At 30.6% G+C, this 22897-nt stretch overlaps 10 protein-coding genes and 2 non-coding genes across 12 annotated transcripts; 5 read left to right on the top strand and 7 right to left on the bottom strand.

The window, feature by feature from the left end:
* The first annotated feature begins 204 nt into the window (after positions 1-204).
* On the top strand, positions 205-277 carry TBLA0Ctrna14A. The gene has a single exon. It is a non-coding gene; the product is annotated as a tRNA-Ala (tRNA).
* A 4-nt stretch (positions 278-281) lies between these two features.
* On the top strand, positions 282-352 carry TBLA0Ctrna13G. Its single transcript has one exon. It is a non-coding gene; the product is annotated as a tRNA-Gly (tRNA).
* A 508-nt stretch (positions 353-860) lies between these two features.
* Positions 861-1610, top strand: SRB2 (Srb2p; the record flags this gene model as incomplete). Its single annotated transcript, XM_004179600.1, has 2 exons — positions 861-874; positions 986-1610. 2 exons carry the CDS (start codon positions 861-863, stop codon positions 1608-1610), a joined length of 639 nt encoding a protein of 212 aa, XP_004179648.1.
* A 300-nt stretch (positions 1611-1910) lies between these two features.
* Positions 1911-3146, bottom strand: RTT103 (Rtt103p; the record flags this gene model as incomplete). The annotated part of the gene is made up of 1 exon (XM_004179601.1): positions 1911-3146. The coding sequence occupies one exon, from the start codon at positions 3144-3146 to the stop codon at positions 1911-1913; it is 1236 nt and encodes a 411-aa protein (XP_004179649.1).
* A 629-nt stretch (positions 3147-3775) lies between these two features.
* MSC7 (meiotic recombination directing protein) lies at positions 3776-5587 on the top strand (the record flags this gene model as incomplete). Its single annotated transcript, XM_004179602.1, has 1 exon — positions 3776-5587. One exon carries the CDS (start codon positions 3776-3778, stop codon positions 5585-5587), a length of 1812 nt encoding a protein of 603 aa, XP_004179650.1.
* Positions 5588-5915: 328 nt separating this feature from the next.
* Positions 5916-9857, bottom strand: TBLA0C03280 (uncharacterized protein; the record flags this gene model as incomplete). Its single annotated transcript, XM_004179603.1, has 1 exon — positions 5916-9857. The coding sequence occupies one exon, from the start codon at positions 9855-9857 to the stop codon at positions 5916-5918; it is 3942 nt and encodes a 1313-aa protein (XP_004179651.1).
* A 981-nt stretch (positions 9858-10838) lies between these two features.
* PUT2 (1-pyrroline-5-carboxylate dehydrogenase) lies at positions 10839-12602 on the bottom strand (the record flags this gene model as incomplete). Its single annotated transcript, XM_004179604.1, has 1 exon — positions 10839-12602. One exon carries the CDS (start codon positions 12600-12602, stop codon positions 10839-10841), a length of 1764 nt encoding a protein of 587 aa, XP_004179652.1.
* Positions 12603-13057: 455 nt separating this feature from the next.
* On the bottom strand, positions 13058-14881 carry BRL1 (Brl1p; the record flags this gene model as incomplete). The annotated part of the gene is made up of 1 exon (XM_004179605.1): positions 13058-14881. One exon carries the CDS (start codon positions 14879-14881, stop codon positions 13058-13060), a length of 1824 nt encoding a protein of 607 aa, XP_004179653.1.
* Positions 14882-15451: 570 nt separating this feature from the next.
* On the bottom strand, positions 15452-17569 carry HDA2 (Hda2p; the record flags this gene model as incomplete). Its single annotated transcript, XM_004179606.1, has 1 exon — positions 15452-17569. One exon carries the CDS (start codon positions 17567-17569, stop codon positions 15452-15454), a length of 2118 nt encoding a protein of 705 aa, XP_004179654.1.
* Positions 17570-17975: 406 nt separating this feature from the next.
* NEL1 (GTPase-activating protein NEL1) lies at positions 17976-19952 on the bottom strand (the record flags this gene model as incomplete). The annotated part of the gene is made up of 1 exon (XM_004179607.1): positions 17976-19952. The coding sequence occupies one exon, from the start codon at positions 19950-19952 to the stop codon at positions 17976-17978; it is 1977 nt and encodes a 658-aa protein (XP_004179655.1).
* Positions 19953-20843: 891 nt separating this feature from the next.
* On the top strand, positions 20844-21632 carry MHR1 (mitochondrial 54S ribosomal protein mL67; the record flags this gene model as incomplete). The annotated part of the gene is made up of 1 exon (XM_004179608.1): positions 20844-21632. One exon carries the CDS (start codon positions 20844-20846, stop codon positions 21630-21632), a length of 789 nt encoding a protein of 262 aa, XP_004179656.1.
* A 386-nt stretch (positions 21633-22018) lies between these two features.
* On the bottom strand, positions 22019-22642 carry ATP5 (F1F0 ATP synthase subunit 5; the record flags this gene model as incomplete). Its single annotated transcript, XM_004179609.1, has 1 exon — positions 22019-22642. One exon carries the CDS (start codon positions 22640-22642, stop codon positions 22019-22021), a length of 624 nt encoding a protein of 207 aa, XP_004179657.1.
* Between the last annotated feature and the right edge of the window lie 255 nt (positions 22643-22897).

A 22897-nucleotide genomic window follows, 5' to 3' on the forward strand; every position in this document is an offset into this window, starting at 1 on the left:
TGTTTTCGATATAAACAGAAAAACACATTTTAAACAATAAGTCAGATGATAAAAAGTCTTTTACCACTTAATAGAAAATGATATAATCATATTCCAGAAACTCTTTTATTTAGTAAACTGTTGGAATATGGTTATAATTAAATATTGATACTAGTTTCCAAATTTTTAAGGGCAACTCTAAACTTCAGCTTTCAAGAAATACATGGGCGTGTGGCGTAGTTGGTAGCGCGCTCCCTTAGCATGGGAGAGGTCTTCGGTTCGACTCCGGACTCGTCCAGTTAGCGCAAGTGGTTTAGTGGTAAAATCCAACGTTGCCATCGTTGGGCCCCCGGTTCGATTCCGGGCTTGCGCAAATTTAATTTTTTGCTTCGTAAGAAAATTGAGATCACGTGGGTTACAGTAAAGCAATCGTGGCTTGCTAATTTTTGGTTTAATAATCTGTATATTTGTTTTGATTTTTTAATTTACTATTGTAACTAGTACGAGTTCAGAATTTGGTTTTTTTTGCATCTTTTCAAGCATATTTTAGTCATCGCTAATGAGCTACATATTAATGTCAAGATTTCATTCTTCGTTTTAATCTTAGAGAGATGAACTAAAATATAATTGTGTTTAGCTATTGTATTCCGTAAATTTTAGTTTGATATTTCAAGATATGGGACGAAATTTCTTTTGAATAGATGCTTATTAGAAGTTCAATATTATAATGAACATATTCCAATTCGGCCGAATTTATTATATTCTCTAATGACACTGAAAAATGTATATCATCAATATGATAAAGTCTTCATGTAACAGAAAACATAATTAGTGGGATAGCAACTGAATTGTAGACTAGCCTTAACTCGTATCATATTAGAATGGAACACACAGCGTATGTTGAAAGCTAAAGCGCTTGCTATGATGATTGTTTTTTTTTCTACTTTAACTAACTAAGATGAAATTTAATATATGAGTGAAATAATAAGTAATATATTATAAATAGTGTAATTTTCATTGAAAAATGTACGCCTAATACATTAATTGAATTTAAAGATATTATCTCCCATAGTATTATAAAAAATTTAGAGAATTGGTCCTTAGAATTCCGTACATATCGAAGTATATTTAAAGATAAGAAAAATCCTAATAATAATTCCTTATTATATTCCATCAATCTCACACAATTTAATAAAACTATTTTAATTAAAGATGGTGAAATAATACTAAATACTGTAAATTTTAATGATATTCCAAAAGAATTATTATTTAATGGCTGTAACAATGGAAGCTCCATGAGCATTGATAAATTGATTACAAACAAATTAAGTAATATGTGGAGCAATAGACAATCAATTAGAGGTGAAAATGGTGAAAGTTTCGTATGTAATAATAAATTAATTGTTAGAATTATTAATTTATTTAGTTTAACTGGATTCAAAGGCATGCTAATTGAGATCGAAAATTATGATAAAAAAATGGAAACTCAAGAATTTAATAATCATGTTGATAAAATTTGTGAATTTTTAAATGATATAAAAGTTAAAGATTATAAGATAAATAAAGATAGGACAGACGAGGATGAATTTTTATGTGATCTTGGTCAACAATATGTATCAGTTTTAGAATAATACTACTTATCGATTCTACCTCAAATAACATTATATTATATTATATTAAAATTTGATTATCAGTGTAGAGGTTTTAATACGTTTTATTTCTTAAAATAATTGTGCACATGTATACCTATATTGATGTATATATATATATATATTAACTTTTCTTTCTTTCTTTCCTTTTTTTTTTTTTTTTTGAATATGCATATTTATAGGTAATGTTATATATGTCCTAAATAAATTTATTGAATTCAAAAAAAAAATACTGTACACAAGTAATAAATATTCATGATACCACTACTATCTATATTTGGTTTAATTTGCCAATTTACTCAATAAATCTTGAATGCTTGAAGTAACTGTATCAGAAGGTGGCTGTTCTTCAGGTTGTTCTTCAGTTGAAATCTCCTGTATTTTTGCTTTTTTAGATGGTGATACAGACCCTCCATTTTCTTCTTTCTCCTCTTCAATAGACCTCTTTAAACCCGTAACATTCTGATTTTCTGTTTCCCCAGTAGCTGCATTTATAGATTGCTCATTAGAAATGGACACTGGATTTGTATCATCTCTAGTATAAGTGGCTACGCTTGCATCTATAACTGTTTCTTTTTCTTTTTGTTTTGTGTCTTTCTTTTTATCATCATCGTCATCATCTTCATCACTATCACTATCACTTTGAGACTCATCATAAGTTGGTAACATATTATTACTAAATGAATTTTGATTATCTTTAAAAGCTGGATCTGTTGTCTCTAAAGCGTTATCTATTTCATTCTGTATTTGTCGATCAAGCGATAAAAGTTCCTCTTGTTGAATTAACAAATCTCGTAATTTCTCAACAATTATTTCTCGTTGTATAATAGTTTTTTTTAAAGAATCTTGAGTAGTGTGACCTAATCGTTTCACTGTATGATAATTTTGTTGATAAACTATATCCGTAGCGCTAGGATCTAATGCACCAATAGCTTCATCAAAACTTATTTTAAGGGCATTGGATGCAGGGCCATGACGTGCAACTTCTCTAAAGGGTACTAAAAGCACCTGTAATGGGGCAGGTATTTCTGAATGACCGGTGACTGGTGCTTTTTGGTTGTATTTTGTCGAAGTGTTGTTATTAGTAGTATCCCCATTCGATACAGGACTTGCTGATGCGACTGATTCTTCAATACTTTTTAATACTGTTGGTGGGAAAACTGCACGAGATTGCCACACAGTTAACACTCTTCTTAACCGTGAATTCAGTTTTGGATCCTTCTCTTGTGGAATTACTTGTCCTAAGACTCTGGGTAAGATTAATCCAAAACTATGTTGGAATGGACCATTCACTATCGAACGTAGTTCTTGTTGTACTGCATGATTGGCTACATACAAAGCCATCAGTCTTCTCTTAGAAGTTGTTGCTGGACTTAGCATATAAGTGGCCCAAGTATCGGCAATCTCTTGTGAAGATTCTTTCTGACCTAGAAGCCAATTAGCCGTGCTACCAATTGAGTCCTGGTTATCCTCTAGATTTTGAAACTTAAGCATCAATTGATCAGGATGGAATGGCATTTTGAATAATATTTCTTTTGGTTCCTATTTTTTCGATGACACTTACTTATAGGGTATGCAATGATGAAGCTGTAATACCTTTGCAATTTGAAAATCCACCACAGTCTATTCTTCTGCTAGTTCCCAGCCAAATTGATGAACCTATAAAACTTATTTTGTATTAAAATTTCTCTTACTTTTGTCGTCTTTTTTTTCTACATGTTAATCATTAGTTAATAACTAAGAATTTCTTATCTAGATAAATATTAACGAACATGGTGAAAAATCATTTAAAAGTTAAAAAAGGAATTTTCAAGATTCGAACTCGTGATTTTGGAATTTTTTAGTCCAATTTTTTTTTGAAAAATTAAGAAATAAACGGCAAATTTTCCTATCGTTTAATTTTACGAAATTCGTAAACGAATATTCAAAGGTTATCCCTTTTTATCGGTGATATTACGCCAAAACGTAAATATTAATAGCATCATAAAAGTTATACAAAAAGTGGGAAAAAAATAGTAGAAGAATTTCGTTTAGCTATGGAATATTTATAGGGTTTAATTTTTTTTTTTTACAGTCTTCCTTTTTTTGATCTAATTAAAAACTACTCTAAAAAAATGAATGAGAAAAGTGTAAATATGTTTGGTATTATGGATGGCTTAATATCTAATATTAAAAACTGTAAGGCAACAATTCCATTAATCATATTATTAGTATCAATTGCTTGGTTTAAAACTTCAGATTCTACCAGGCATATCAAACCAGTAAAGATCAATATTGAATTTCCAATAGAATGCAAAGCGAATTGGAAATCAAATGGTAAAGTTGAAAACGAGAGTAATGAAGATAAACATCGGATGATTGATTGTTATTGTCCAGCTACTGGTCAATATTTAGGTCAGTATAAATCTTTTACTATGGATGATATTGATGCAACAGTGAATAAATCTCAAGTTGCTTTCCAAGATTGGAAAAACTCTTCGTTTGATAGGAGATTGAAAATTTTGATTTCTCTAAGAGAGTTTATTTTAAAGCATCAATCAGAAATTGCTTCTGTAGCATGCAGAGATTCTGGTAAGACGATGATCGATGCATCAATGGGGGAAATATTAACCACGTTGGAAAAATTAAATTGGACTATAAAACATGGGAGAAGAATCCTAGATAAACCTTCATATAGATCAGGACCAACCAATTTCTTTATGAAATTTTATAAAGGTTCTAAAATTCAATATGAACCATTAGGCCCAATTGCCTCAATTGTGTCTTGGAATTATCCTTTCCATAATTTAATGGGTCCTGTGATTTCTGCAATTATTACTGGTAATACTATTGTAGTTAAATGTTCAGAAAAAGTTATCTGGTCTTCAAAATTTTATATTAATTTGATTCAAAAATGTTTGCTAAGCTGTAATGAAAATCCAGATATTGTTCAATTATGTTATTGCTTACCTCCAAATTTACCAATGGATAACGCAGCAAATTATTTCACTTCTCATCCAGGCCTAAAGCATATTACATTTATCGGTAGTGAAACAGTTGCTCATACTATTTTGGAAAATACAGCAAAATCAATGACTCCAACTGTGTTAGAACTAGGTGGGAAGGATTCTCTAATAATATTAGATTCTTTACCATCAAACCAACTAGAATCCTTGTCCTCGATTATTTTAAGGGGTACATTTCAATCATCTGGTCAAAATTGTATTGGTATTGAACGTGTAATTGTGACATCAAAATATTATAAGTCATTAATCAAAATTATTACGACTCGTCTAGAGACTCATCCCTTAAAGCAGAGCTCAGATATAGACTCATTGTCTAGCGTTGATGTTGGTGCAATGATATCTTCAAATCGATTTAAGCATCTAGAAAGTTTGATAGATGATGCAGTAAAAGATGGTGCTAAATTATTATTTGGTGGTAAGCAATATCAAAATAAATTGTATCCTGATGGTAATTATTTTGAGCCTACGGTTTTAATTGATGTTACACCATCAATGAAAATTGCAAACGAAGAAGTTTTTGGCCCTATTCTAGTTTTAATGGAAGCTAAGAATAAGGCTGATGCAATTAATATTTCGAATGGTTCAAAATTTGGTTTAGGTAATTCAGTTTTTGGCTCAAGAGAAGATGGTGATTTTGTTGCAAATAAACTACAATCAGGAAATGTTGCAATTAATGATTTTGCAACATTTTATATCTGTCAATTACCTTTCGGTGGTACAAAGAGTAGCGGGTTTGGTAAGTTTAATGGTGAAGAAGGGTTACTTGGCTTATGTAATGCGAAAAGTATTTGTTATGATAAAATTCCAGGTATTAGAACTACAATCCCACCTGCATTAGATTATCCAATGAAATCCAAAGCTTGGCTATTTGTTGAAAATTTTATTACAGCTGCCTACACCATGAATTGGTATGATTTTATAATGTCCTTAATTGGACTTGCTAAAAATTCATAGATTAATGGTATGCCCTTCTGATAATAGTTTTGGGTAAAATTTCTGCTTTACTATAACTAAATATTTTTTTAAAGTAGCCATGGCTGTTAACCTGATGGGTATTTTTTAGTATTTAGATACTTAATGTCTCTACAAAACTTTAGTGAAAATTAGGAATTATAAAAAGTCTTTAACTATTACGAAGTTGTAATAATATAGTATATAAATTTTAAATATGCAACAATATAGATAATAAAAAAAATACTAAATTTGTATTCTTTTTAGAATATTAGATTATTAAACTAACGTTAAAAATCTCAATAATATGTGAATATTACTCAATCTGAACTTATTCATCTCTTTTATAAAATGGATTAAAAGCACGGACAGATATACATGGTAAGGTTAACCCAACTTCAGCTCTTAGTAATATTGGAATGGTTTGGGATTCATTAATTATTTGAATATAATTGGAATCAGTATAGCCAATATTATCTTTATTACCATCTAGTTTCTCGTCCTTTTTAATAATAGTCGTATTTCGATAAATTTTTAAGGCATTTTCAATATCGATTGGCCCTGCCTCACCATTTTCTAGTTCAAGTTTATCTTCAGAATTATTTTCTAAACCAGGAAATTTAAAAGGAAAGCTCAGTTTTGGTTCTTTACAATTCATCTTTTCAAGCTCCTTTATCATATCTTCAGTTAACAAGGTTTTATCTTTTAACAATTTATTTATTTGATGTTTTATTATTTCTTTAGTAGAAGATTTGAATTTATTTTTAATAGAATTACGATATGATTGAGGACTCTTTTCATCAGGAGGAATAAAGTCTGCGCTATCAACACCTGGCTTCCAATATAGATAAAGTTCTCTCTTTAATTCATCGAATTCAGCTTTAAATAATGGAAGTTGATCTCCGTGAACCCTCTTCTCCAAACCAAATTCAGGTATAATAACGTCAAAAGACGATTCATATACTTGTAGTACAGTACCCATTGTAAGTAATTGGCCAACTCCATTACTCATACTATTAATACATTTACTTAATAATAAATGGATAGCCTGTGTTTGAGCTTGATAAGCACAATCCTTTTTGAAATTACAATATTCCGCAGTTATTCGAAGTGTATTGAAATCATAATTATAAATATCATCATGAATAATAGATTTTAATTGCCTATGAACAACATGATCACTGTATCTTCTAAGTGGTGATGTGAAATGAGTGTATACAGGGAAATTATTTAAATAGTGTTCATATTGATTATTTTCCACATTGCTTTTGATAAAATATTTTGCTCTACTCATAGTCTTATAGAATAGTACTTCTACTCCCTTTCTTGTTATTGGGTCATTGATAGATAATATTGACTTTATAATATTTTCAGGAGATGTGCTATCAATATCATAACCATATCTTTTAACCTTTTTAACAAATGATTTAAGTTTTATTGGAGAAGGTGGAAGTTGTCTTCTTAAGAATGCAGGGTCACCTATGTGTAACAATAGACTTTCTGCAATAATTGAATTACATTTTCTTTGGAGCTCATTAACTACAAAATTACCCATGTTAGTTTCGAAAATATTTAAATTTACTTCAGTATCTTCATCATCAAGTTTACTTAAAATCGATAATAATGGATCTAATGCAATATCTGGAGAATGCATTCTTTCAGAATAAAAACATCTTGAAATTTCTGCCAATAAAGACAAATAGGGGTTTACCTCTTTACTCATTAAATCTTCTACAATATCATCTACGTCTAACAATAAAGACGGCGCGATGATTGACTCACATATGGTAGAAGAAATAACTTTAAACGATTTTGAATCAAGCTTAAAAATAATAGAGATTGTAGCGGATTTTTTATCTTTAAATAATGACACAGCATCATTAACAGCTTTTGGTAATAAAGCCATCTTTTCTTGAGGCATTATAACTCCAGTAGATCTTCTACGCGCTCTTCTATCAACTGATCCCCCTTCTTCAATATGTGCGGTAATATCAATTACATGACAGGCCAATTCTAAGGTACCATCTGAATTATCCTTAACATGAACAGCAAATTCTGACAAATTATCACTAGTTGAAATGGCCAAAACATTGTAAGTGTTCAAATCTGTAAAATCTACCCTATCCTTTAATAATTCTTTTGAAATCGACTTTGCTAATAAGATTGGCTTTTCTTTGACTGTATTTCTTTGATCTGAATATTCATTTCCCGGGAAATTATTGTCTCTGAAGATTGAATCTATTTCAATATTTGGATCATCAATTTTCCCCAATTCTGCAATTAATATACCGAATGGATGCAGACTTGTAATTGGCCAACGTTTAATTGAGGCAATGAAAAGTTTATTTTCATATTTTGCATTGTTTTGAATGAAATCCTTGGGGACTAATTCAGTTGGGATTGCTATTAAGGGAACTTTTTTATCAGTTGGTTTAAACCAAATAATTTTTGGTTGATGGTTTGGCTTTATCGGCTTCATATTATTTTCAGTTAATTGAGAGGGTCTTAAAATACTTAATGTCCCAGTAAATAACTGACCAGGAACACGATCTAAAATTGCAACAATATGACCTGCGTACAACGGTTTAAATTCATTATTAATTTCTTCCTCTTCCACTAATAATAACGATTGACCTTCTACTTCTAAATCATCATTTTTTTTTTGAGTTGGGCGGTATTTCAAAGAGCTTCTTCTTCTTAAACTACCAGTAACTGAAGTTGATCTATTTCCCATTTCTAACTTTGTCAAATTTTCTGATTCATTTAGAATTGATTCATTATTATTTTCGATTTTAATACTATTTGTAGGAATTAAGATAGATGAAGCATCATTATGATAATCTTCTGAGGAACTTAAAGAAACACCAGTTTGTTGTATTGAGGCATCTTTTCTCTTTTTTTTTTCTTCTTTTACTTTCTTGGATTCCCAAACGTCATCTACAGGTAATAATTCAACACCCACAAAATCTCCTTCTAAAGCTCTATTTCTATCTTTGGAACCACATATATAAATATCTGAATCTAATAAACCTTCGGTAGAAACCCATGCATCTGATCTATTTTTCTTATTGACTCGAACTATACCTGTAACTAATTTCCCCTCCTTTAATAATTCTGGAATCGACATTTGAGGAACATAAGGTGTAAATAACGGCTTTCTACTATGACCTGTTCCTGGTTGTTGAATATATGAAGGATATTGGAATTGAGTATCAATGTCTAAATAATTGGGATCACTAGTTGCAGAGGATCTTCGCCTCCTGAATCGAGGAGAAGATATTCTACTGGTGTTTTCAATGGGAGAAGATAATGATTTGGAACTTCTATGGAAATTTATTGGAGAACTGATTAATTCCTTCATAGATGGGGGTTCCTCATTATCATTACTATTTAATCTTGAAGTGGCTTCAGCTCTAAAGGAATGAATTGTCATTTGATTAATGTTATCATTATCGTCTTTAGCGGTATTAAAAGAATGATGACCTGTTGATGGAGGTTGGGGGAACTTATAAGGTGCAGTTGGCGAAATTTGTGAAATACCTTGTAATGCCACTGAGGCATAACTTTGAACAAATTTAGTTCTTGGCTCACTATTTCTTACAGATGTAGAACTATTGAGTGAATATTCTTGTAAATGAATTGGCGAAGTACTTGGTGTAATGAAGGCTTTTGACGAACACGTTTTTTCAACGGATGATAAATTAAATTCCTCCATATAATGCTTTGAGATTAATTTTGGTGGGGTTTCATAACTCGATTCACTTTGATTTCTCTTTTCTTGTTCTTCTGCAGCAGCTTTCTTTGCCTCCTCCAATATTAATGATTGTCTCCTTCTATTCTTAGGCACTGATCGTCTTCGACCACGGATATCTTCTTTACTGGAACTACTATAGGGACCATCTCTTAACGGTAATGGATGACCTCTTATATCTGAACTTTTAATATCTTGTGCAAAAGTACTTGTTTTGGGGAACCGAGGTGACGATAAACTTAAGTTGGAAGTAGACCTAGAAAGTGACATGGTAGGTGACCTTGATATTGAACGAGAGGGAATCCCAGGCCTCCCCAGAATTTCTTGTGTTTGTGACTGAATCAATTGTTGTTGTTCCTGTAATTGTTGTTGTTGTTTCTGGATGGTATCCAATTGTCGTTGGATGTTCAATTGTTCCAAATATAACTCATCTAATTCCGAATTGGAATGAATATTCGCTACGCCAGATGTCCCACTATGACCCGAATTTTTTTTCTTATCATTCCCATTTCCTATCATCATAAATACTTTAATATGCTTTTGTTTGTCAACTCACACAGATAGAATAGTTATTAAAATGAATGAACTATATATATATAGCCGTCGTCTTGGTTGTCGTAACACACTTTAGTTATACCATTAACAAGACTTATCATCACTAACTATCATTAGAAAAAAAATAACAAATCATCTATGATTAAATAGTATATTACCCCCTCTCCTTCCTCCATCACTCCCAATCAATCAATCAATCAATCACATCCGACTCAATCGATCATCTTCCATACATAACTAATTCCTGAATTTGCCCTTGACCAGGAAAAAACACCTTGGATCACGGCTCTTGCTTAACATGCCAGGTCATCACTAATCCTCATTGCCAAATGCTAAATCCACTAACCTCATTACCACAAACTCTAGAGACATCCAACAAACACAAATTAAAATTGATGATGCTAAAAGGTAATTTCCAACCTGTTTTCGATCAGTCCACACTCGTTGAAAAAGTACGGCTGTAGACGCTACGGAGTTTTCTGCCACAAACTCCGGAATGCGAAACAGGGCAGAATTCCAGGAGACAATGAGAAGCTTCTGGGCAGAAATGTCATCTGGTAAGGGGAGTATTCTTAAGAGGCAATATAAAGGCTATTAGAAGAATAGTAGAGGACTTATTGAGGGAATAATGGAAGACTATTCCAAAAGACTATTTTTGGATTGGGTAATGCAATTTGATTTGTAAAGTACTTCGTAAGCAACAATTTGTAAAGCGTTTTGTAAGCAATGCCTTTGTTAATTGGTTTGAATTTATATTATTTTATTTCAACTTTCTTTGTATTTTTGTTTTTTATAAAACCATGAGGATCAAAAATGGCAATCCAGCCAGACACAAAGTTATCTGTATTAAATAATCAATCTTGATTTTAGAACGATCATATCAGTATGTAGCAACAATACTTCATTTTTAATTAGGTAGATACTATTCAGGTATATATAGAATTACAATCATTCGTAATTGGATGGGTACCTATAATCAGTCAATGGATAGAAATTTTCTTTGATATTTCTGATACTAACAAACCTGTTTAAGATGCTAGGTCCACCTGACTTATCATTGGTTCCACTCATTCTAGCCCCACCAAACCACTGTTGTGCCACCACTGCACCAGTACACTTGTCATTGATATAGAAATTCCCAGCGCTATATTTCAACTTCTCTTGTGCATAATTAATAGCTTCTCTGTCACGAGCAAAGATGGACCCTGTTAAACCGTATTTGGTTGAATCATCAATAATACTACATATTTTTTCAAATTCTGCGTCTTCATACTCATATATGGTAACAATTGGGCCAAAAAATTCACGCCTCATAAATTCATGATAGGGATCTTTAGTCTTAATTACTGTGGGACTCACATACCATCCTTGAGTACTATCATATTTACCACCATACAAGATTTCCAAATCAGGATCCTTTTTAGCTTGTTCAATTACTTTTGTCAATTTATTAAAACTTTGCTCATTAATGACCGGCCCAATAAACCCATGTAAATCACCACCACCGATTGAGCTTGATCCTGTATTTCTTGGTAATAATTTACTCTTCTCACCAGGCTCATTAAGTAATCCTAGTAAATCAGTTAAAAATTCTTTAGATTTACTCTTTGGTATATAAACTCTTGAAGTAGCAGAGCATTTTTGACCTTGATATTCAAACGAGCCTCTGATGGTTTGAAGAACTGAATCAGATATATTGGCAGAATTATGAATTAAATGGAAATTCTTACCACCTGTTTCACCAACTATCCTTGGATAATCTCTATATGAGTTGTTAGTGACACCATGTTGAATCTTTGCCCATAATTCTTTAAATACATCTGTAGACCCAGTGAAATGTAAAGCATTGAAATGTGGACTTGATAAAGTTTCATCAGTAATTGATTTTGGATCACCAGGAATGAAATTGATCACCCCAGCTGGTAACCCTGCTTCTTCCAAAATTGTCAATAACAAATAATTAGATAATGTTGATGAAAGAGATGGTTTCCATAAAACAGTGTTCCCCATTAATGCAGGTGCTCCAACTAAGTTACCTGCAATAGCTGTAAAATTAAAAGGTGAAACTGCATAAACAAACCCTTCCAAAGGTCTATATTCTGCTTTATTCCAAATTCCAGGCGTTGATTCTATTGGCTGTTGTTTATACAACTCAGATGCATACTTAATATTAAATCTGAAAAAATCGCTCAATTCAGTAATACAATCGATCTCTGCCTGATATACATTCTTACCTTGTCCAAGCATCGTAGCTGCTAATAAATCATACCTATATTTAGTAGAAATTAAATCTGCAGCTTTGAGAAAGACTGAAGCCCTGTCGTAAAATGAAAAATTATTCCATTTTTGCTTAGCTGCCATAGCTGAACGGATAGCATTTCTTACATCAGAACGCGTCGATTGAGTAACATTTGCAACAATTTGTTTATTATCTGCTGGGTTATATTGAGGAACTATATCTCTTTGAAATTTAACTTCACCCTGGGAATCGTTAGAGTAAATCCTCTCTCCATTAATAACTAAGGGAATTTCCAATGATGATCCTTTCAACTTCATAATCGATGATCTTAACAAATCCCAATCCTTATTATCTTCTGGTCCAAAAGACTTAACTGTTTCATTCTTAATGTGAGAGGGAGGCTTAATAGTGGAAAAAGAGCCAAAATTTCTTCGAGATATAAGGTGAATGTTTGTTCTCAACATTCTTGCCATTAATTTAGGTTCGTTAATATTTGTTTTCAACATTTTCTACTACTTTTAATACGTTATTATACTATATGCCAAAAATTTAAAGTACCTTATAAACTAACGTTTCATAAGAGGGCTCCAAATTACACTTTTATATATGCACAGATTTATTTTAAGTTGTCTTATCTTTTATTGTTCGAGAATCCCTTATCGAATCCCTTTTTGATACGGCTGTAACTATGAAATTATCGGAAAATCTCACTATTTAATAAATTTATAGGCAATGATAAAGAAGCAAAAATAATTTAACTCATGCAACTAAATAATAATGTGTAAAGGCTAAAAAAGAAATAAAAAAAAACTCTAAAAACAGATTGTATGTCTATAAATTTTGCTCATGATTGTCAATATAAGCTTGAAAACTAAATGAATATTGAATAGTGTTTTAATCTTGAAAATATTGATAAGAAAAAGAGCGTTTAATCATATTTAATTGCATATCTATCAGGGTTACTAGGCTTTGAGGCAATACGTTTGACTTCTTTTTCTTCACCGTAATATGTCTTGGCTCTGGCAAACCCTAATAAGAAATTTGTACTAAAACACCAAATGATTAAACTAATGAAAATAACGAATAATGCCTTCCAACCAATAGGTTCAATGAATGAATTAATGATATCACCAAATAATCTTGCGCTTAAAGTTGATCTGGCCCTAAAGAAAATATCATTGTTTCTTCCCATACATATACTCCATTCTTTACATTTTTCAGTTAATGCAGGTAACTTTGAAGCATTTATGTCACAAAGATTTGTCAAATATTGGACTTTACAATTAGTTGATTCATATTCTAATTGTAATTTGGTATGTTCCCAGGTAGATGACATATCAACTTTAATTGCTCTTAAAAATGACAATAAAAATGAAAATATTGATAATAAAGTAATTGAATTTAAACACCATTGCAAATAAGTAGCAATTGCATATGAATTTTTGGAATTTGGTTTAGAATTTCTTGACCATGGAAATGGTAGAATGTACTTCCTAGTGATAGTACCATTAGGATCAGAATCAATATTATATTGATCGTAATTATGACTATTTGGTAAATTAAACATATCATTTGGATGAACATTCCCATAATATGAATCAGCATTATTATTAGTATAAGGCCAATTATTAAAATTATAATAATTATTGACGGAAATTTGCAATGGTTCTTTATTTAATCTATTCCTTATCTCATTTTCAAAACCATTTAAATTATTAAAATTATTTTTAGAATATGGATAATTATTTTTATTATCATCCTTTGGATAAGTGTATCTTTGCTCTCTCTGTGAGAGAGAACGTGGGGATAATGAATTTAAAGTTGGCAAATTTTGGAAGGAAATGGAAGGCTTTTCTATATTTGAATTAGTTCTTGCTGAATCTTTCAATATACTCTCATTGTCTGATTTCAAATCACTAGATCTACTATCACTTGATGCATCGATAATAATATTTCCATCTGGTTCAATATTTTCTTTGAAAGAATCATTTTCTGAGTTATGTATTTTGGTATTAGTAGCAGTAGTGGAGGACTCAGATGAAGTTTGATTTATATTTGTATCCAATAATGGCTTTTCTTGAAGTTGAGTTTGGTTATCACCAGGCTCAAGCTTAGGCTTATTTATACTGACACTATTGTGTCTTGTGGCAGCAGCAATACCCGAGCTGAGTTGGTGAAAATAAAGCGTGAATAACACCTTTCCCACGAAATTGATTATCTCTTTTTCATCTTTAGAATTCTCTAGAGGACCTAAATCGTGAAGTGGCTCCTCTTCAAGTTCAAGATCATCACAACTCAGTTCATCTTTGTCATGTATCTCTTTAGTTATTGTAGTGTTATTCTTAATCGGAGGATCTATTTCTCCAACAGATTTGCTTTCCATTAAATCTGAATCAATTGCTACACCTGTACGATTCATAAGGTTCAAATCATCATCCACATCTATGTCCATATCCGAGTCTAGATCAAGGTTACCTAAATCCATTGGTTTTATATCTATAAAATTCTCGTTTAATCCTGTATTATTATCAACATTAAAAGAAGTATTAACATACCCTTGTTTCAAAGGGTTTAAATTGGATGATATATATTGGTTTTGATCATTACTATAGGTATATCCTTCATTCCCATCATGACTTCTAAATCTTTGGCTAGTCATACGATAATCATCAGATATAGTTAATGATGATAACCCAGAGAGTTCATTTTGATCGGTATTATCATTTAATGACATTTGACTAAAGAGTTCCATATCTGACTTCCACTATAATCTGTTATATGATATTATTTTTTCTTTATTTTTTTTTAAATTCTTTATTTTCTGATCTGTACTTCAAGTTTTTTAAGCAACTATTGCTCAAAAAAAAAATCTTAAAATACAAAATGTTGTTATATATTAGTAAAACTTTACTTTAGCAAAGTTTATTACCTCTGAAAATCTAGTGCATGAAATATATATTGAACATGAAAAATATACATCACTGTTAAACATCGAGCATTTTTTTTTTCCTTCTATATTTTCATTTTGGTTTTGTAGTTAACCGAATCCGAGAATCTTGACAGGCAAATTTAATAATTAATTAGCGGCTAAAATTATTATTATGGAATGTTTCAAGAGTATTACTATTTAATAAATAAAACTAAGATTATCAGTTATATAGTAGAATTGAAAGATTAACAATAAACATAAACTTACATCCATCATAACTGTCGTTAATTTATATGTATATATATATGCAGCAAAATAAAATAAACACAAGCTAAATAAATTATTGATTTATATTGTAACTCAATTTCTATAAAATATCCAAAATTAAACAGCTTAAGTGTAGGAAGGGGTATTTGATCTTGTTGACCGATGTCTTACTCTCTTGATTGGATTTCTACCATTCCCTAAGCTATTATTTGAGGAATTAAAATTTTTTGAACTATCGTTTAAGCCTTCATTAAATTTATAATGCTTTTCCATTATTGAAGCATAATCATTCATGAATTTCTCTTGTTCTTCTAATCTAAATATTTCATCTTTCAATCTCTGCTTTTCATTTTCTAAGGACATCAATTCAGTAGTACCTAATGGCCCCGATGATTCGTTTTTCAATATTGAATGTTTCTTTTGTACTTCTTTCAAAGTCGTAGCCAAATCTAAGGCATGTTTTGAAGTCAATTGATACTTAGATCGAAGTTCATCATTTGAAGTATTAATTTCTTGAACTTTATTATCTAATGACAATTTTTCATCTAATAATTTATTATTTTCTTTTGAATATTGTGACATTAACATATTTAAAGCAGTGTAATCATTATCATCAATGGCTAATAATGATTCTAATTTATTAATATTATTTTTCAAAAAATTCAATTCTTGATCTAGTTTGGAAGATTCGGAAGTAGCATGAGTTAATGATTTATTTGAATCATTTATTAATTTTTCTTGATCTTGTGTCTTCTTGAATAAAGTTCCTATATTTTTTTTCAGTTCATCCAATTGGTCCTGTCTTTCAGTTTCTTTTAATCTTTTATATTCAATTTCCAATGACTTTTTAGACACTTCATTTTGAACATAATCCATTAATTCTATTGTCTTTTTGGTTAATTCTAATTGATATTCATTCATGTTTTTAATATCTTTTATATCGAATTTCAAATTTGAATCAGGATTAGTAGTTTGATGTAAATTTGATATCGAAGGTATTAAACATTCATTTAACAGTTCTATATTATCGTTCTGGAATCCAGTTGATAAATGGCATTCTGGTAAGATATATTCTTCTGCGGATTTTGATAATAGATTCTTGGTAAACTTTTTATAATCAATTGTATGTGTATCATTATTTTTAGTTTCAATAATATTTTTCCTGGCAGTTAAAAAATGACAAAGAGACGATAATATGTTACAGTAATCATCATCATTATTAATATTATTAGAATTTTTATTTGCAGCTTTATCAAGATGATTTTTAATAATATAATGATCAGGAGAATCTTGTACTAGAAATTTAATAAATGGGATATCCTTTGAGCTTGACTTTGACTTATTAAATGAGTTTCTTGATGTCGTTATAGCAGGATGGTTAGAATCAATTAAAGGATCACAGCTGATAATGATATCTACATCATGCATCAACAAAAGATTTGGATTATTGTTTAAATGTCTTGTTGAAGTTAAAAAAATCCAATCTTCTTCATTTTGTTTAGAATTTTCTATTAATCTTTGTCTTTTCCTTCTCTTTGAATATTCATAATTATCTTTATGTGGATGTGAATGACTATTTGTATTTGAGCTTGAGTCTGCCACCGGAGTTGAACTTTTAGAAGAATTTGAAGTAGACCTTGATATCGGTACATCATCTTCATTGTTTGTACTATTTTGATTCATATGAGAAAGTGACCCTTTATTTTCATTTTGAATATATACATGCTTTTCATCATATAGAGAAGTACCAACAAACCTTTTCAGTTTAATTGGTTTCCCCAAGAGAAACCCTTCAAGGATATCTACTTCTCTAATATTATGCGATATTAAGGCAATTTTCAATGGGGAGGCACAAGGTGATGTTTTGGGATAGGAAGATCGATCACGTAGAATGATACTATGAATGAAATCACTCAAGTTTTGTAACTTATCACTTGTACTAAATAATCGTTCACTAGGTTCCATTAATAAAACTTGTCTTGGCATATAGTGATGTACCAGCAAACAAGGATGATTCCCAATTGCTCTAATGGCATCATCCAAGATATAAGTCATCTGTCTTGTGGAGACGTTTGGGAATACATCAGAGTTAGACGATGCTTCGAGCATAGAATTAGAAACCCATTTAGCAATTTCTTCTGAAAGGGACTTGGCATGGAGAGACACCAGAATCTCAACTAGGTCCTTTTGAAAAGTTGTCATTCCAACAGGAATAGTATAATTTCTATGCTTTCGTTTCATCATTATTCTTTAATTCAAATTATCTTTTCCCTACTTCAGTTTAATCACCTGCTCCACGGGTTTGTTAAATTGTTCCTACTGTCCTTTTATTAATACAATGGTCTAGTATTCTAGATCTAAATCTAGTTCCTTTTCTATCTTATAAACTTTAGTCTATTTCCTGTTTCTTTCAAAGATTGCAGTTCTTGCTTTGTTGGCTTAGAAAGAGATTGACAGGGTCTCTCTTACCTAGGCCGAAAGCGTTGAAATTTCGTAAGCATCAAAAAATCGCGTCTATAATATTATATATTATTATATATTATGCTATTATCATTAAGTTGTTGAAAAGTGGGTATAATTTTGTATGCATCAGTTACTTAATATAGAGAGATATCAATGTTATGTAAGGATTTTAAAGAAGAATGACTTTTTACTTATGAACATGCTGTGTGAATTTTTCAAAAGGTAGGTCTTGGGTTCCCAATTCAACACTTTCTTCTTCAGTTAATGGAATTAATTTGGACTTGAAGAACCGATCTTGTGATTTACCTACCATTGTGTAGATGAATCGTGGCTTAGGGTACCTTTCTACACTTTTAATGATTGTCATAGCCATATCTTTGGCCTTTACTGTATCGTCAGTCTCTTCTGTGTATCGTACCATGATAAACACACCTCCATCGACAAAGAGAGAATGAGAATCTGTTGCAAATCTAGCATCCAATGGTATTAAATCTGTCTTACCCTTGATAGATTTATCATTGGGGAATTTGATCATCAATGGGTTACATGTGAAAAGACAATTGCTTGTACTAGAATTATATAAATAGTGCGCTAACAAGATGTGCTCATCAGGCGAAGTATTTCTCTTAAGTAAGATCGTAGATCGTTGCAATTGATAAAATAATTTCAAATCTCGATCTGATAATGTGGGTAAGTTTTTCTCGTACATATCAATTTCAGCAGCGAGATATTCACTCATTGTAGATGTATCATAAATAGTCTTTAATAAAATTTGTTGTGCAAATTTCTTCAATAAGAATGGAATTTCGATTTCTATATGGAATCCGTTTTTCCATGGTTGTATTAATTTAAATGGAATTGTCACGATTTTGATATAGCTTTGATCATCCTTATAATAATGCAATTGGAATTGGATTGTCTGTAGTGTGCCCGAATGAACTTCAAACTCACACGGAATTACAAAATTTTTTGGATTCAATACTAGTGGTTTATTAAATTTCCATTTCATTTCATTAATTCTTTCATTCTTTGTCTTGGTAGGTTGGAATTTAATATCAGCTATCAAATTATTTTTGAAAACAATTCCAGAAGTTGATAATATTTTTAAAGATGCTAATTCTAATGCAAATTCATTCCTTAATTTTATATAATTTCTCCAAGACTCAGTAAATTTTTCATCATTAAATGAATCAAATTGAGTTATTGACATGGAAGAAGTTAATAATGATTTCCATTCTAACAAACCAGTTTGATCTAATGAAGAGATAAAAAAATCAAAACAAATGTTGTCTAAACAATATGCATTAAATTCTTCGTAAAACGTAGTAGTTTTGATAAAATATTTGTCCCTTCCTGAATCCAATTGATCATGACTTCTAATTGGCTTCTTTATATCAGTAGAAGCAACCTTTCCTGGTCCTATAGTACATGGACCTGACAAGAAAGACATGATATGAGTATTACAATTTTTATGTGGCGATAGTACACTAGCTAAAAATAGTGCTAATCCAGTAGCTCGTTTAGGTCTTTTCTTTGCCCTCGCTGTTTCCTTTTTAGCAAATGGTTTCAAAGTTTTTATCTTTCTTGTAAAAGTAATTTTAGAATCAAACCAAGCTGCCCCAACAGTAATATGCTTTAGGAAAAATTCATCATCTAAATTTTTGACAGCTTTTTCAATCTTACTTTGTTCAATGGAAAAAGGCACTGTCTTTCCACTTGAAAGATTTATTACAACATTTCCCTTTGGCTCTATAGTAATCAAAGCATATTTCCCTTCTGGTAAAGCCTCAGGATTATTTAAAACTAATTTCAATGTCTCCAATTCAATTTCATTGGTAAGACAATCAATGACAAAGATTGATCTTTTCTCCCTAATATGTGTACTATTAGTTTTTGATCTAGAAACAAGCTCTGCTGTATACGAATTTGGTAAGTTTAAATCCTGTAATTTAGCTTCTGTTCCAATAGAGTTCTTGGATTGACAAAACTCACAAACCCAGTTATATTGATGAGATGTACCTTCAATATTCTGGAAATTATGGAAAGTTGATGAACAATTTTCACATTTAATTATGGCGAAACTTGTCTTTTCAATAAAATCATCTTCCTCTTTGATAAACGGTTGAAAGATGCAATGAATATTCTTCGAAGAATCATAACTCATTAAAACTTCATCTTGAAATTGTTCAATTTGTATAGGCATTTTCTTTTAATTTTCATAGACAAATAAAATATATGAAAAATCGGTATTACTTTGTCAGCTTTCAGGATTTCTTCGAACGGCTAGACACAGTATCAATAAAAAATTGCTTGTTTTAAATATAAGATGTATAGTCCAAACAAATTAATAAGAATCAATCTCAAAAATATTTTGCATATTTCGTTGGCTCATTCCATTTTATATTTTACTACTGGGGAAAAACGATCACATTCTTAATAAATCTCCTTTGACCGAATAGAATTTGGAATTTTTTTGATCAAATACATTTCGTACTAAAATAAGGTATTAATAATTATATAGTGTATTTAAAAGTAAAAGAAATATATATTTATTTAGAAGTATATCATTCTATATTTTTTTAATTTACTTCTAATATTAAAACTATATTAAAATTAGTTATAGTCTATCCACGGCGCTACCACAATTACTCTTTCAACCCTTTTTCTTTCAATTGAAATGGAATAGATATTTTCAAACTAAAAAACTTTTCTTATAAAATAAAGATTAAGTTTAACGTGAACATTTTAAATAGATAATTCAAAATATCTCAACAAACAATTGCTAACGCATTCTTTTATATTTTAATTAAGACACTTGTATATTTTAACTTTACATACTATACTGTATAATAATTTTGCCAATATCTTAGTTCCGAAGTTTGAAATTCGAAATTCAAACTAAATAAAACATTTATTAAAAGAACCCTATATTTCTAATAAGAAAAGATAATATTAAAAGTTCAGTAAAAGAATCAGCATAAGATACTATAAGTTATATTTATCTCATATTGAACTATTGCATTGCAGGAATTTTTTTTAACTTTAAAAGTTAATCATGTCAAAATTAAATGTTAATATTAATAAAGCCACATCAAGATTTCGTACTGCCAAATGGTTGCAAAAGGCAGGATATGCACCACAAGTGTTTATATTCCGTAATCTGGAGTCTGGACAGATTCTATACTCGCAAGTACCAGTATTTTCACAAAGACAAATCAATGATCAATTTCTTAGACCAAATTGGGACAATAAAAAGCCTCCATTAAGAAGAGATATTTGGAAATGTATGTGTGTAATTGATTTACCAACTTATGATGTAGGAATAAAATTATTCCAAGATTTGAAACGATTAAGATATTTACGTGATGTTACATTTAAAAAAGAAACTGATGCAATGAGAAAGAAAAATGAATATGGTAGAATATGGTATAGAGGCCTATATAGACCTACTTATTCGCAAGAAGCTGTTGCAGATCTAATTGAATCATTAACTAAGATACGAGATGATAAGACAATAAGCAAAGTGGGTGACAAAATAAAGATCCATTGGGAGGATCAATGGAGAATGGGTGATAAGAAAAAATATTGGGAACCAGAGTTGCCACATGTTAAGCATGAGATGATACCTAAATTAGGGAATGCTCACAGAGATGAAAGTGTTATATTAAAGATATTAGGTGATAAGGCTAAATTGGCATTCTCTAAAGAAACTACTCCATCTGTTAACGAGAACAATAACACTTCTTCTATTGAGGAAAATATTGGTACTTCAACTTTTGTTGAAGAAAATGATACTGCCTCATCTAAAGTAGAAGGGAAACGAAAAATATTTGGTATATTCTAATTCATCGTATAATAATATAAATAACGTGTAAATAAATAATACAAAAAAACAGATAATAGATACTTTCCAAAGCTTAAAGTGACACCAAAGATAACTAAATATTTCTGAAGGTAAAAAGTGCCTCCCATATATGAAAGTTTATCTAATTTGTTTAATATCCAGAATTTAGTTTAAATTTATATAAATCATTACAAATCGATATAAATCATTTAAATTCATTGAACAATAATGTACTATAGGATAGATAATAATAGAATAATATTTACGGGACAGATCAACAAAGATCAACTGTAACATATGTTTAGTGTTTAGAAACATATGCATGTTGGGTTAAATTTGAATATGAATAACATTTGACGGGATGATAGTGATTCTCGGCAGTATATCTACAAGTCTTCTTCTAATAATTTATTCAATCTTTGGATCTTGGTAGCAAGACTCAAATCAACAGTCTTATCACCAACTTCAACGATCAAACCACCTTTAATATCTGGCTTGATGACGTTTTCTAATCTTAAAGTCTTGCCTTGGCCAACCAATTCAGAGCTTGCAATTGATTTTTCCAATCTTTTAAAGATTTTAGAGTCTAATTTAACTGATGAAGTAACGGTACCTTTAACAATACCATTGTAAGCATCGGCCAATATAGAGAATTGATTAGAAATTTTTGGTAAAATACTTAATCTATTGTTTTCAGCCAAAATAGATAACATGTTTGAAACGGTCTTATCTACAGGGCTCGAGGATTTAACCAAGACATTAACAATGTCTGTTCTATCTTCTGCAGATAGAGCCGGAGTGTTTAAGATGTCTTGAACTTTCTTATCAGTTTCAACAACATTGGCTAAAGAACTTAAAGATTTAGCAGCAGCATTAATATCAGAATCTTTAGCAGCAGCTGTAAATAATGCTGTGGCATAAGTACCATCAATACCAAATAATTTAACTGGCACTTTAACGGAAGATTTTGAGGCAGTCGAAGCTGCTCTAATAAAGGTGGTTCTAAACATTAAGGGAGAGGTGGGAAAAGTTGGAATAGAGGCAAAATAAACTTGATCAAAACAGTCTTTGCAAAGCTCAAAATTTGCTTTTCTTTAAATAGAGTCTAGTGTGCTTTTAAAGGAGGATTCTAGCTAGATTGTTTTGCTTATATCTTCTTGTTTTATGGTGCAGATCTCGTATAGTTTTATTCTTTTTATTTTATCCCAACAACAACGATTTCTCCTTCTTCGGTCTCCGAAAAATACAGTGACGCAAATGTTGAC

The sequence above is a fragment of the Henningerozyma blattae genome, chromosome 3, assembly GCF_000315915.1.
Source record: "Henningerozyma blattae CBS 6284 chromosome 3, complete genome".
Classification (NCBI taxonomy): Eukaryota; Fungi; Ascomycota; class Saccharomycetes; order Saccharomycetales; family Saccharomycetaceae; genus Henningerozyma; species Henningerozyma blattae.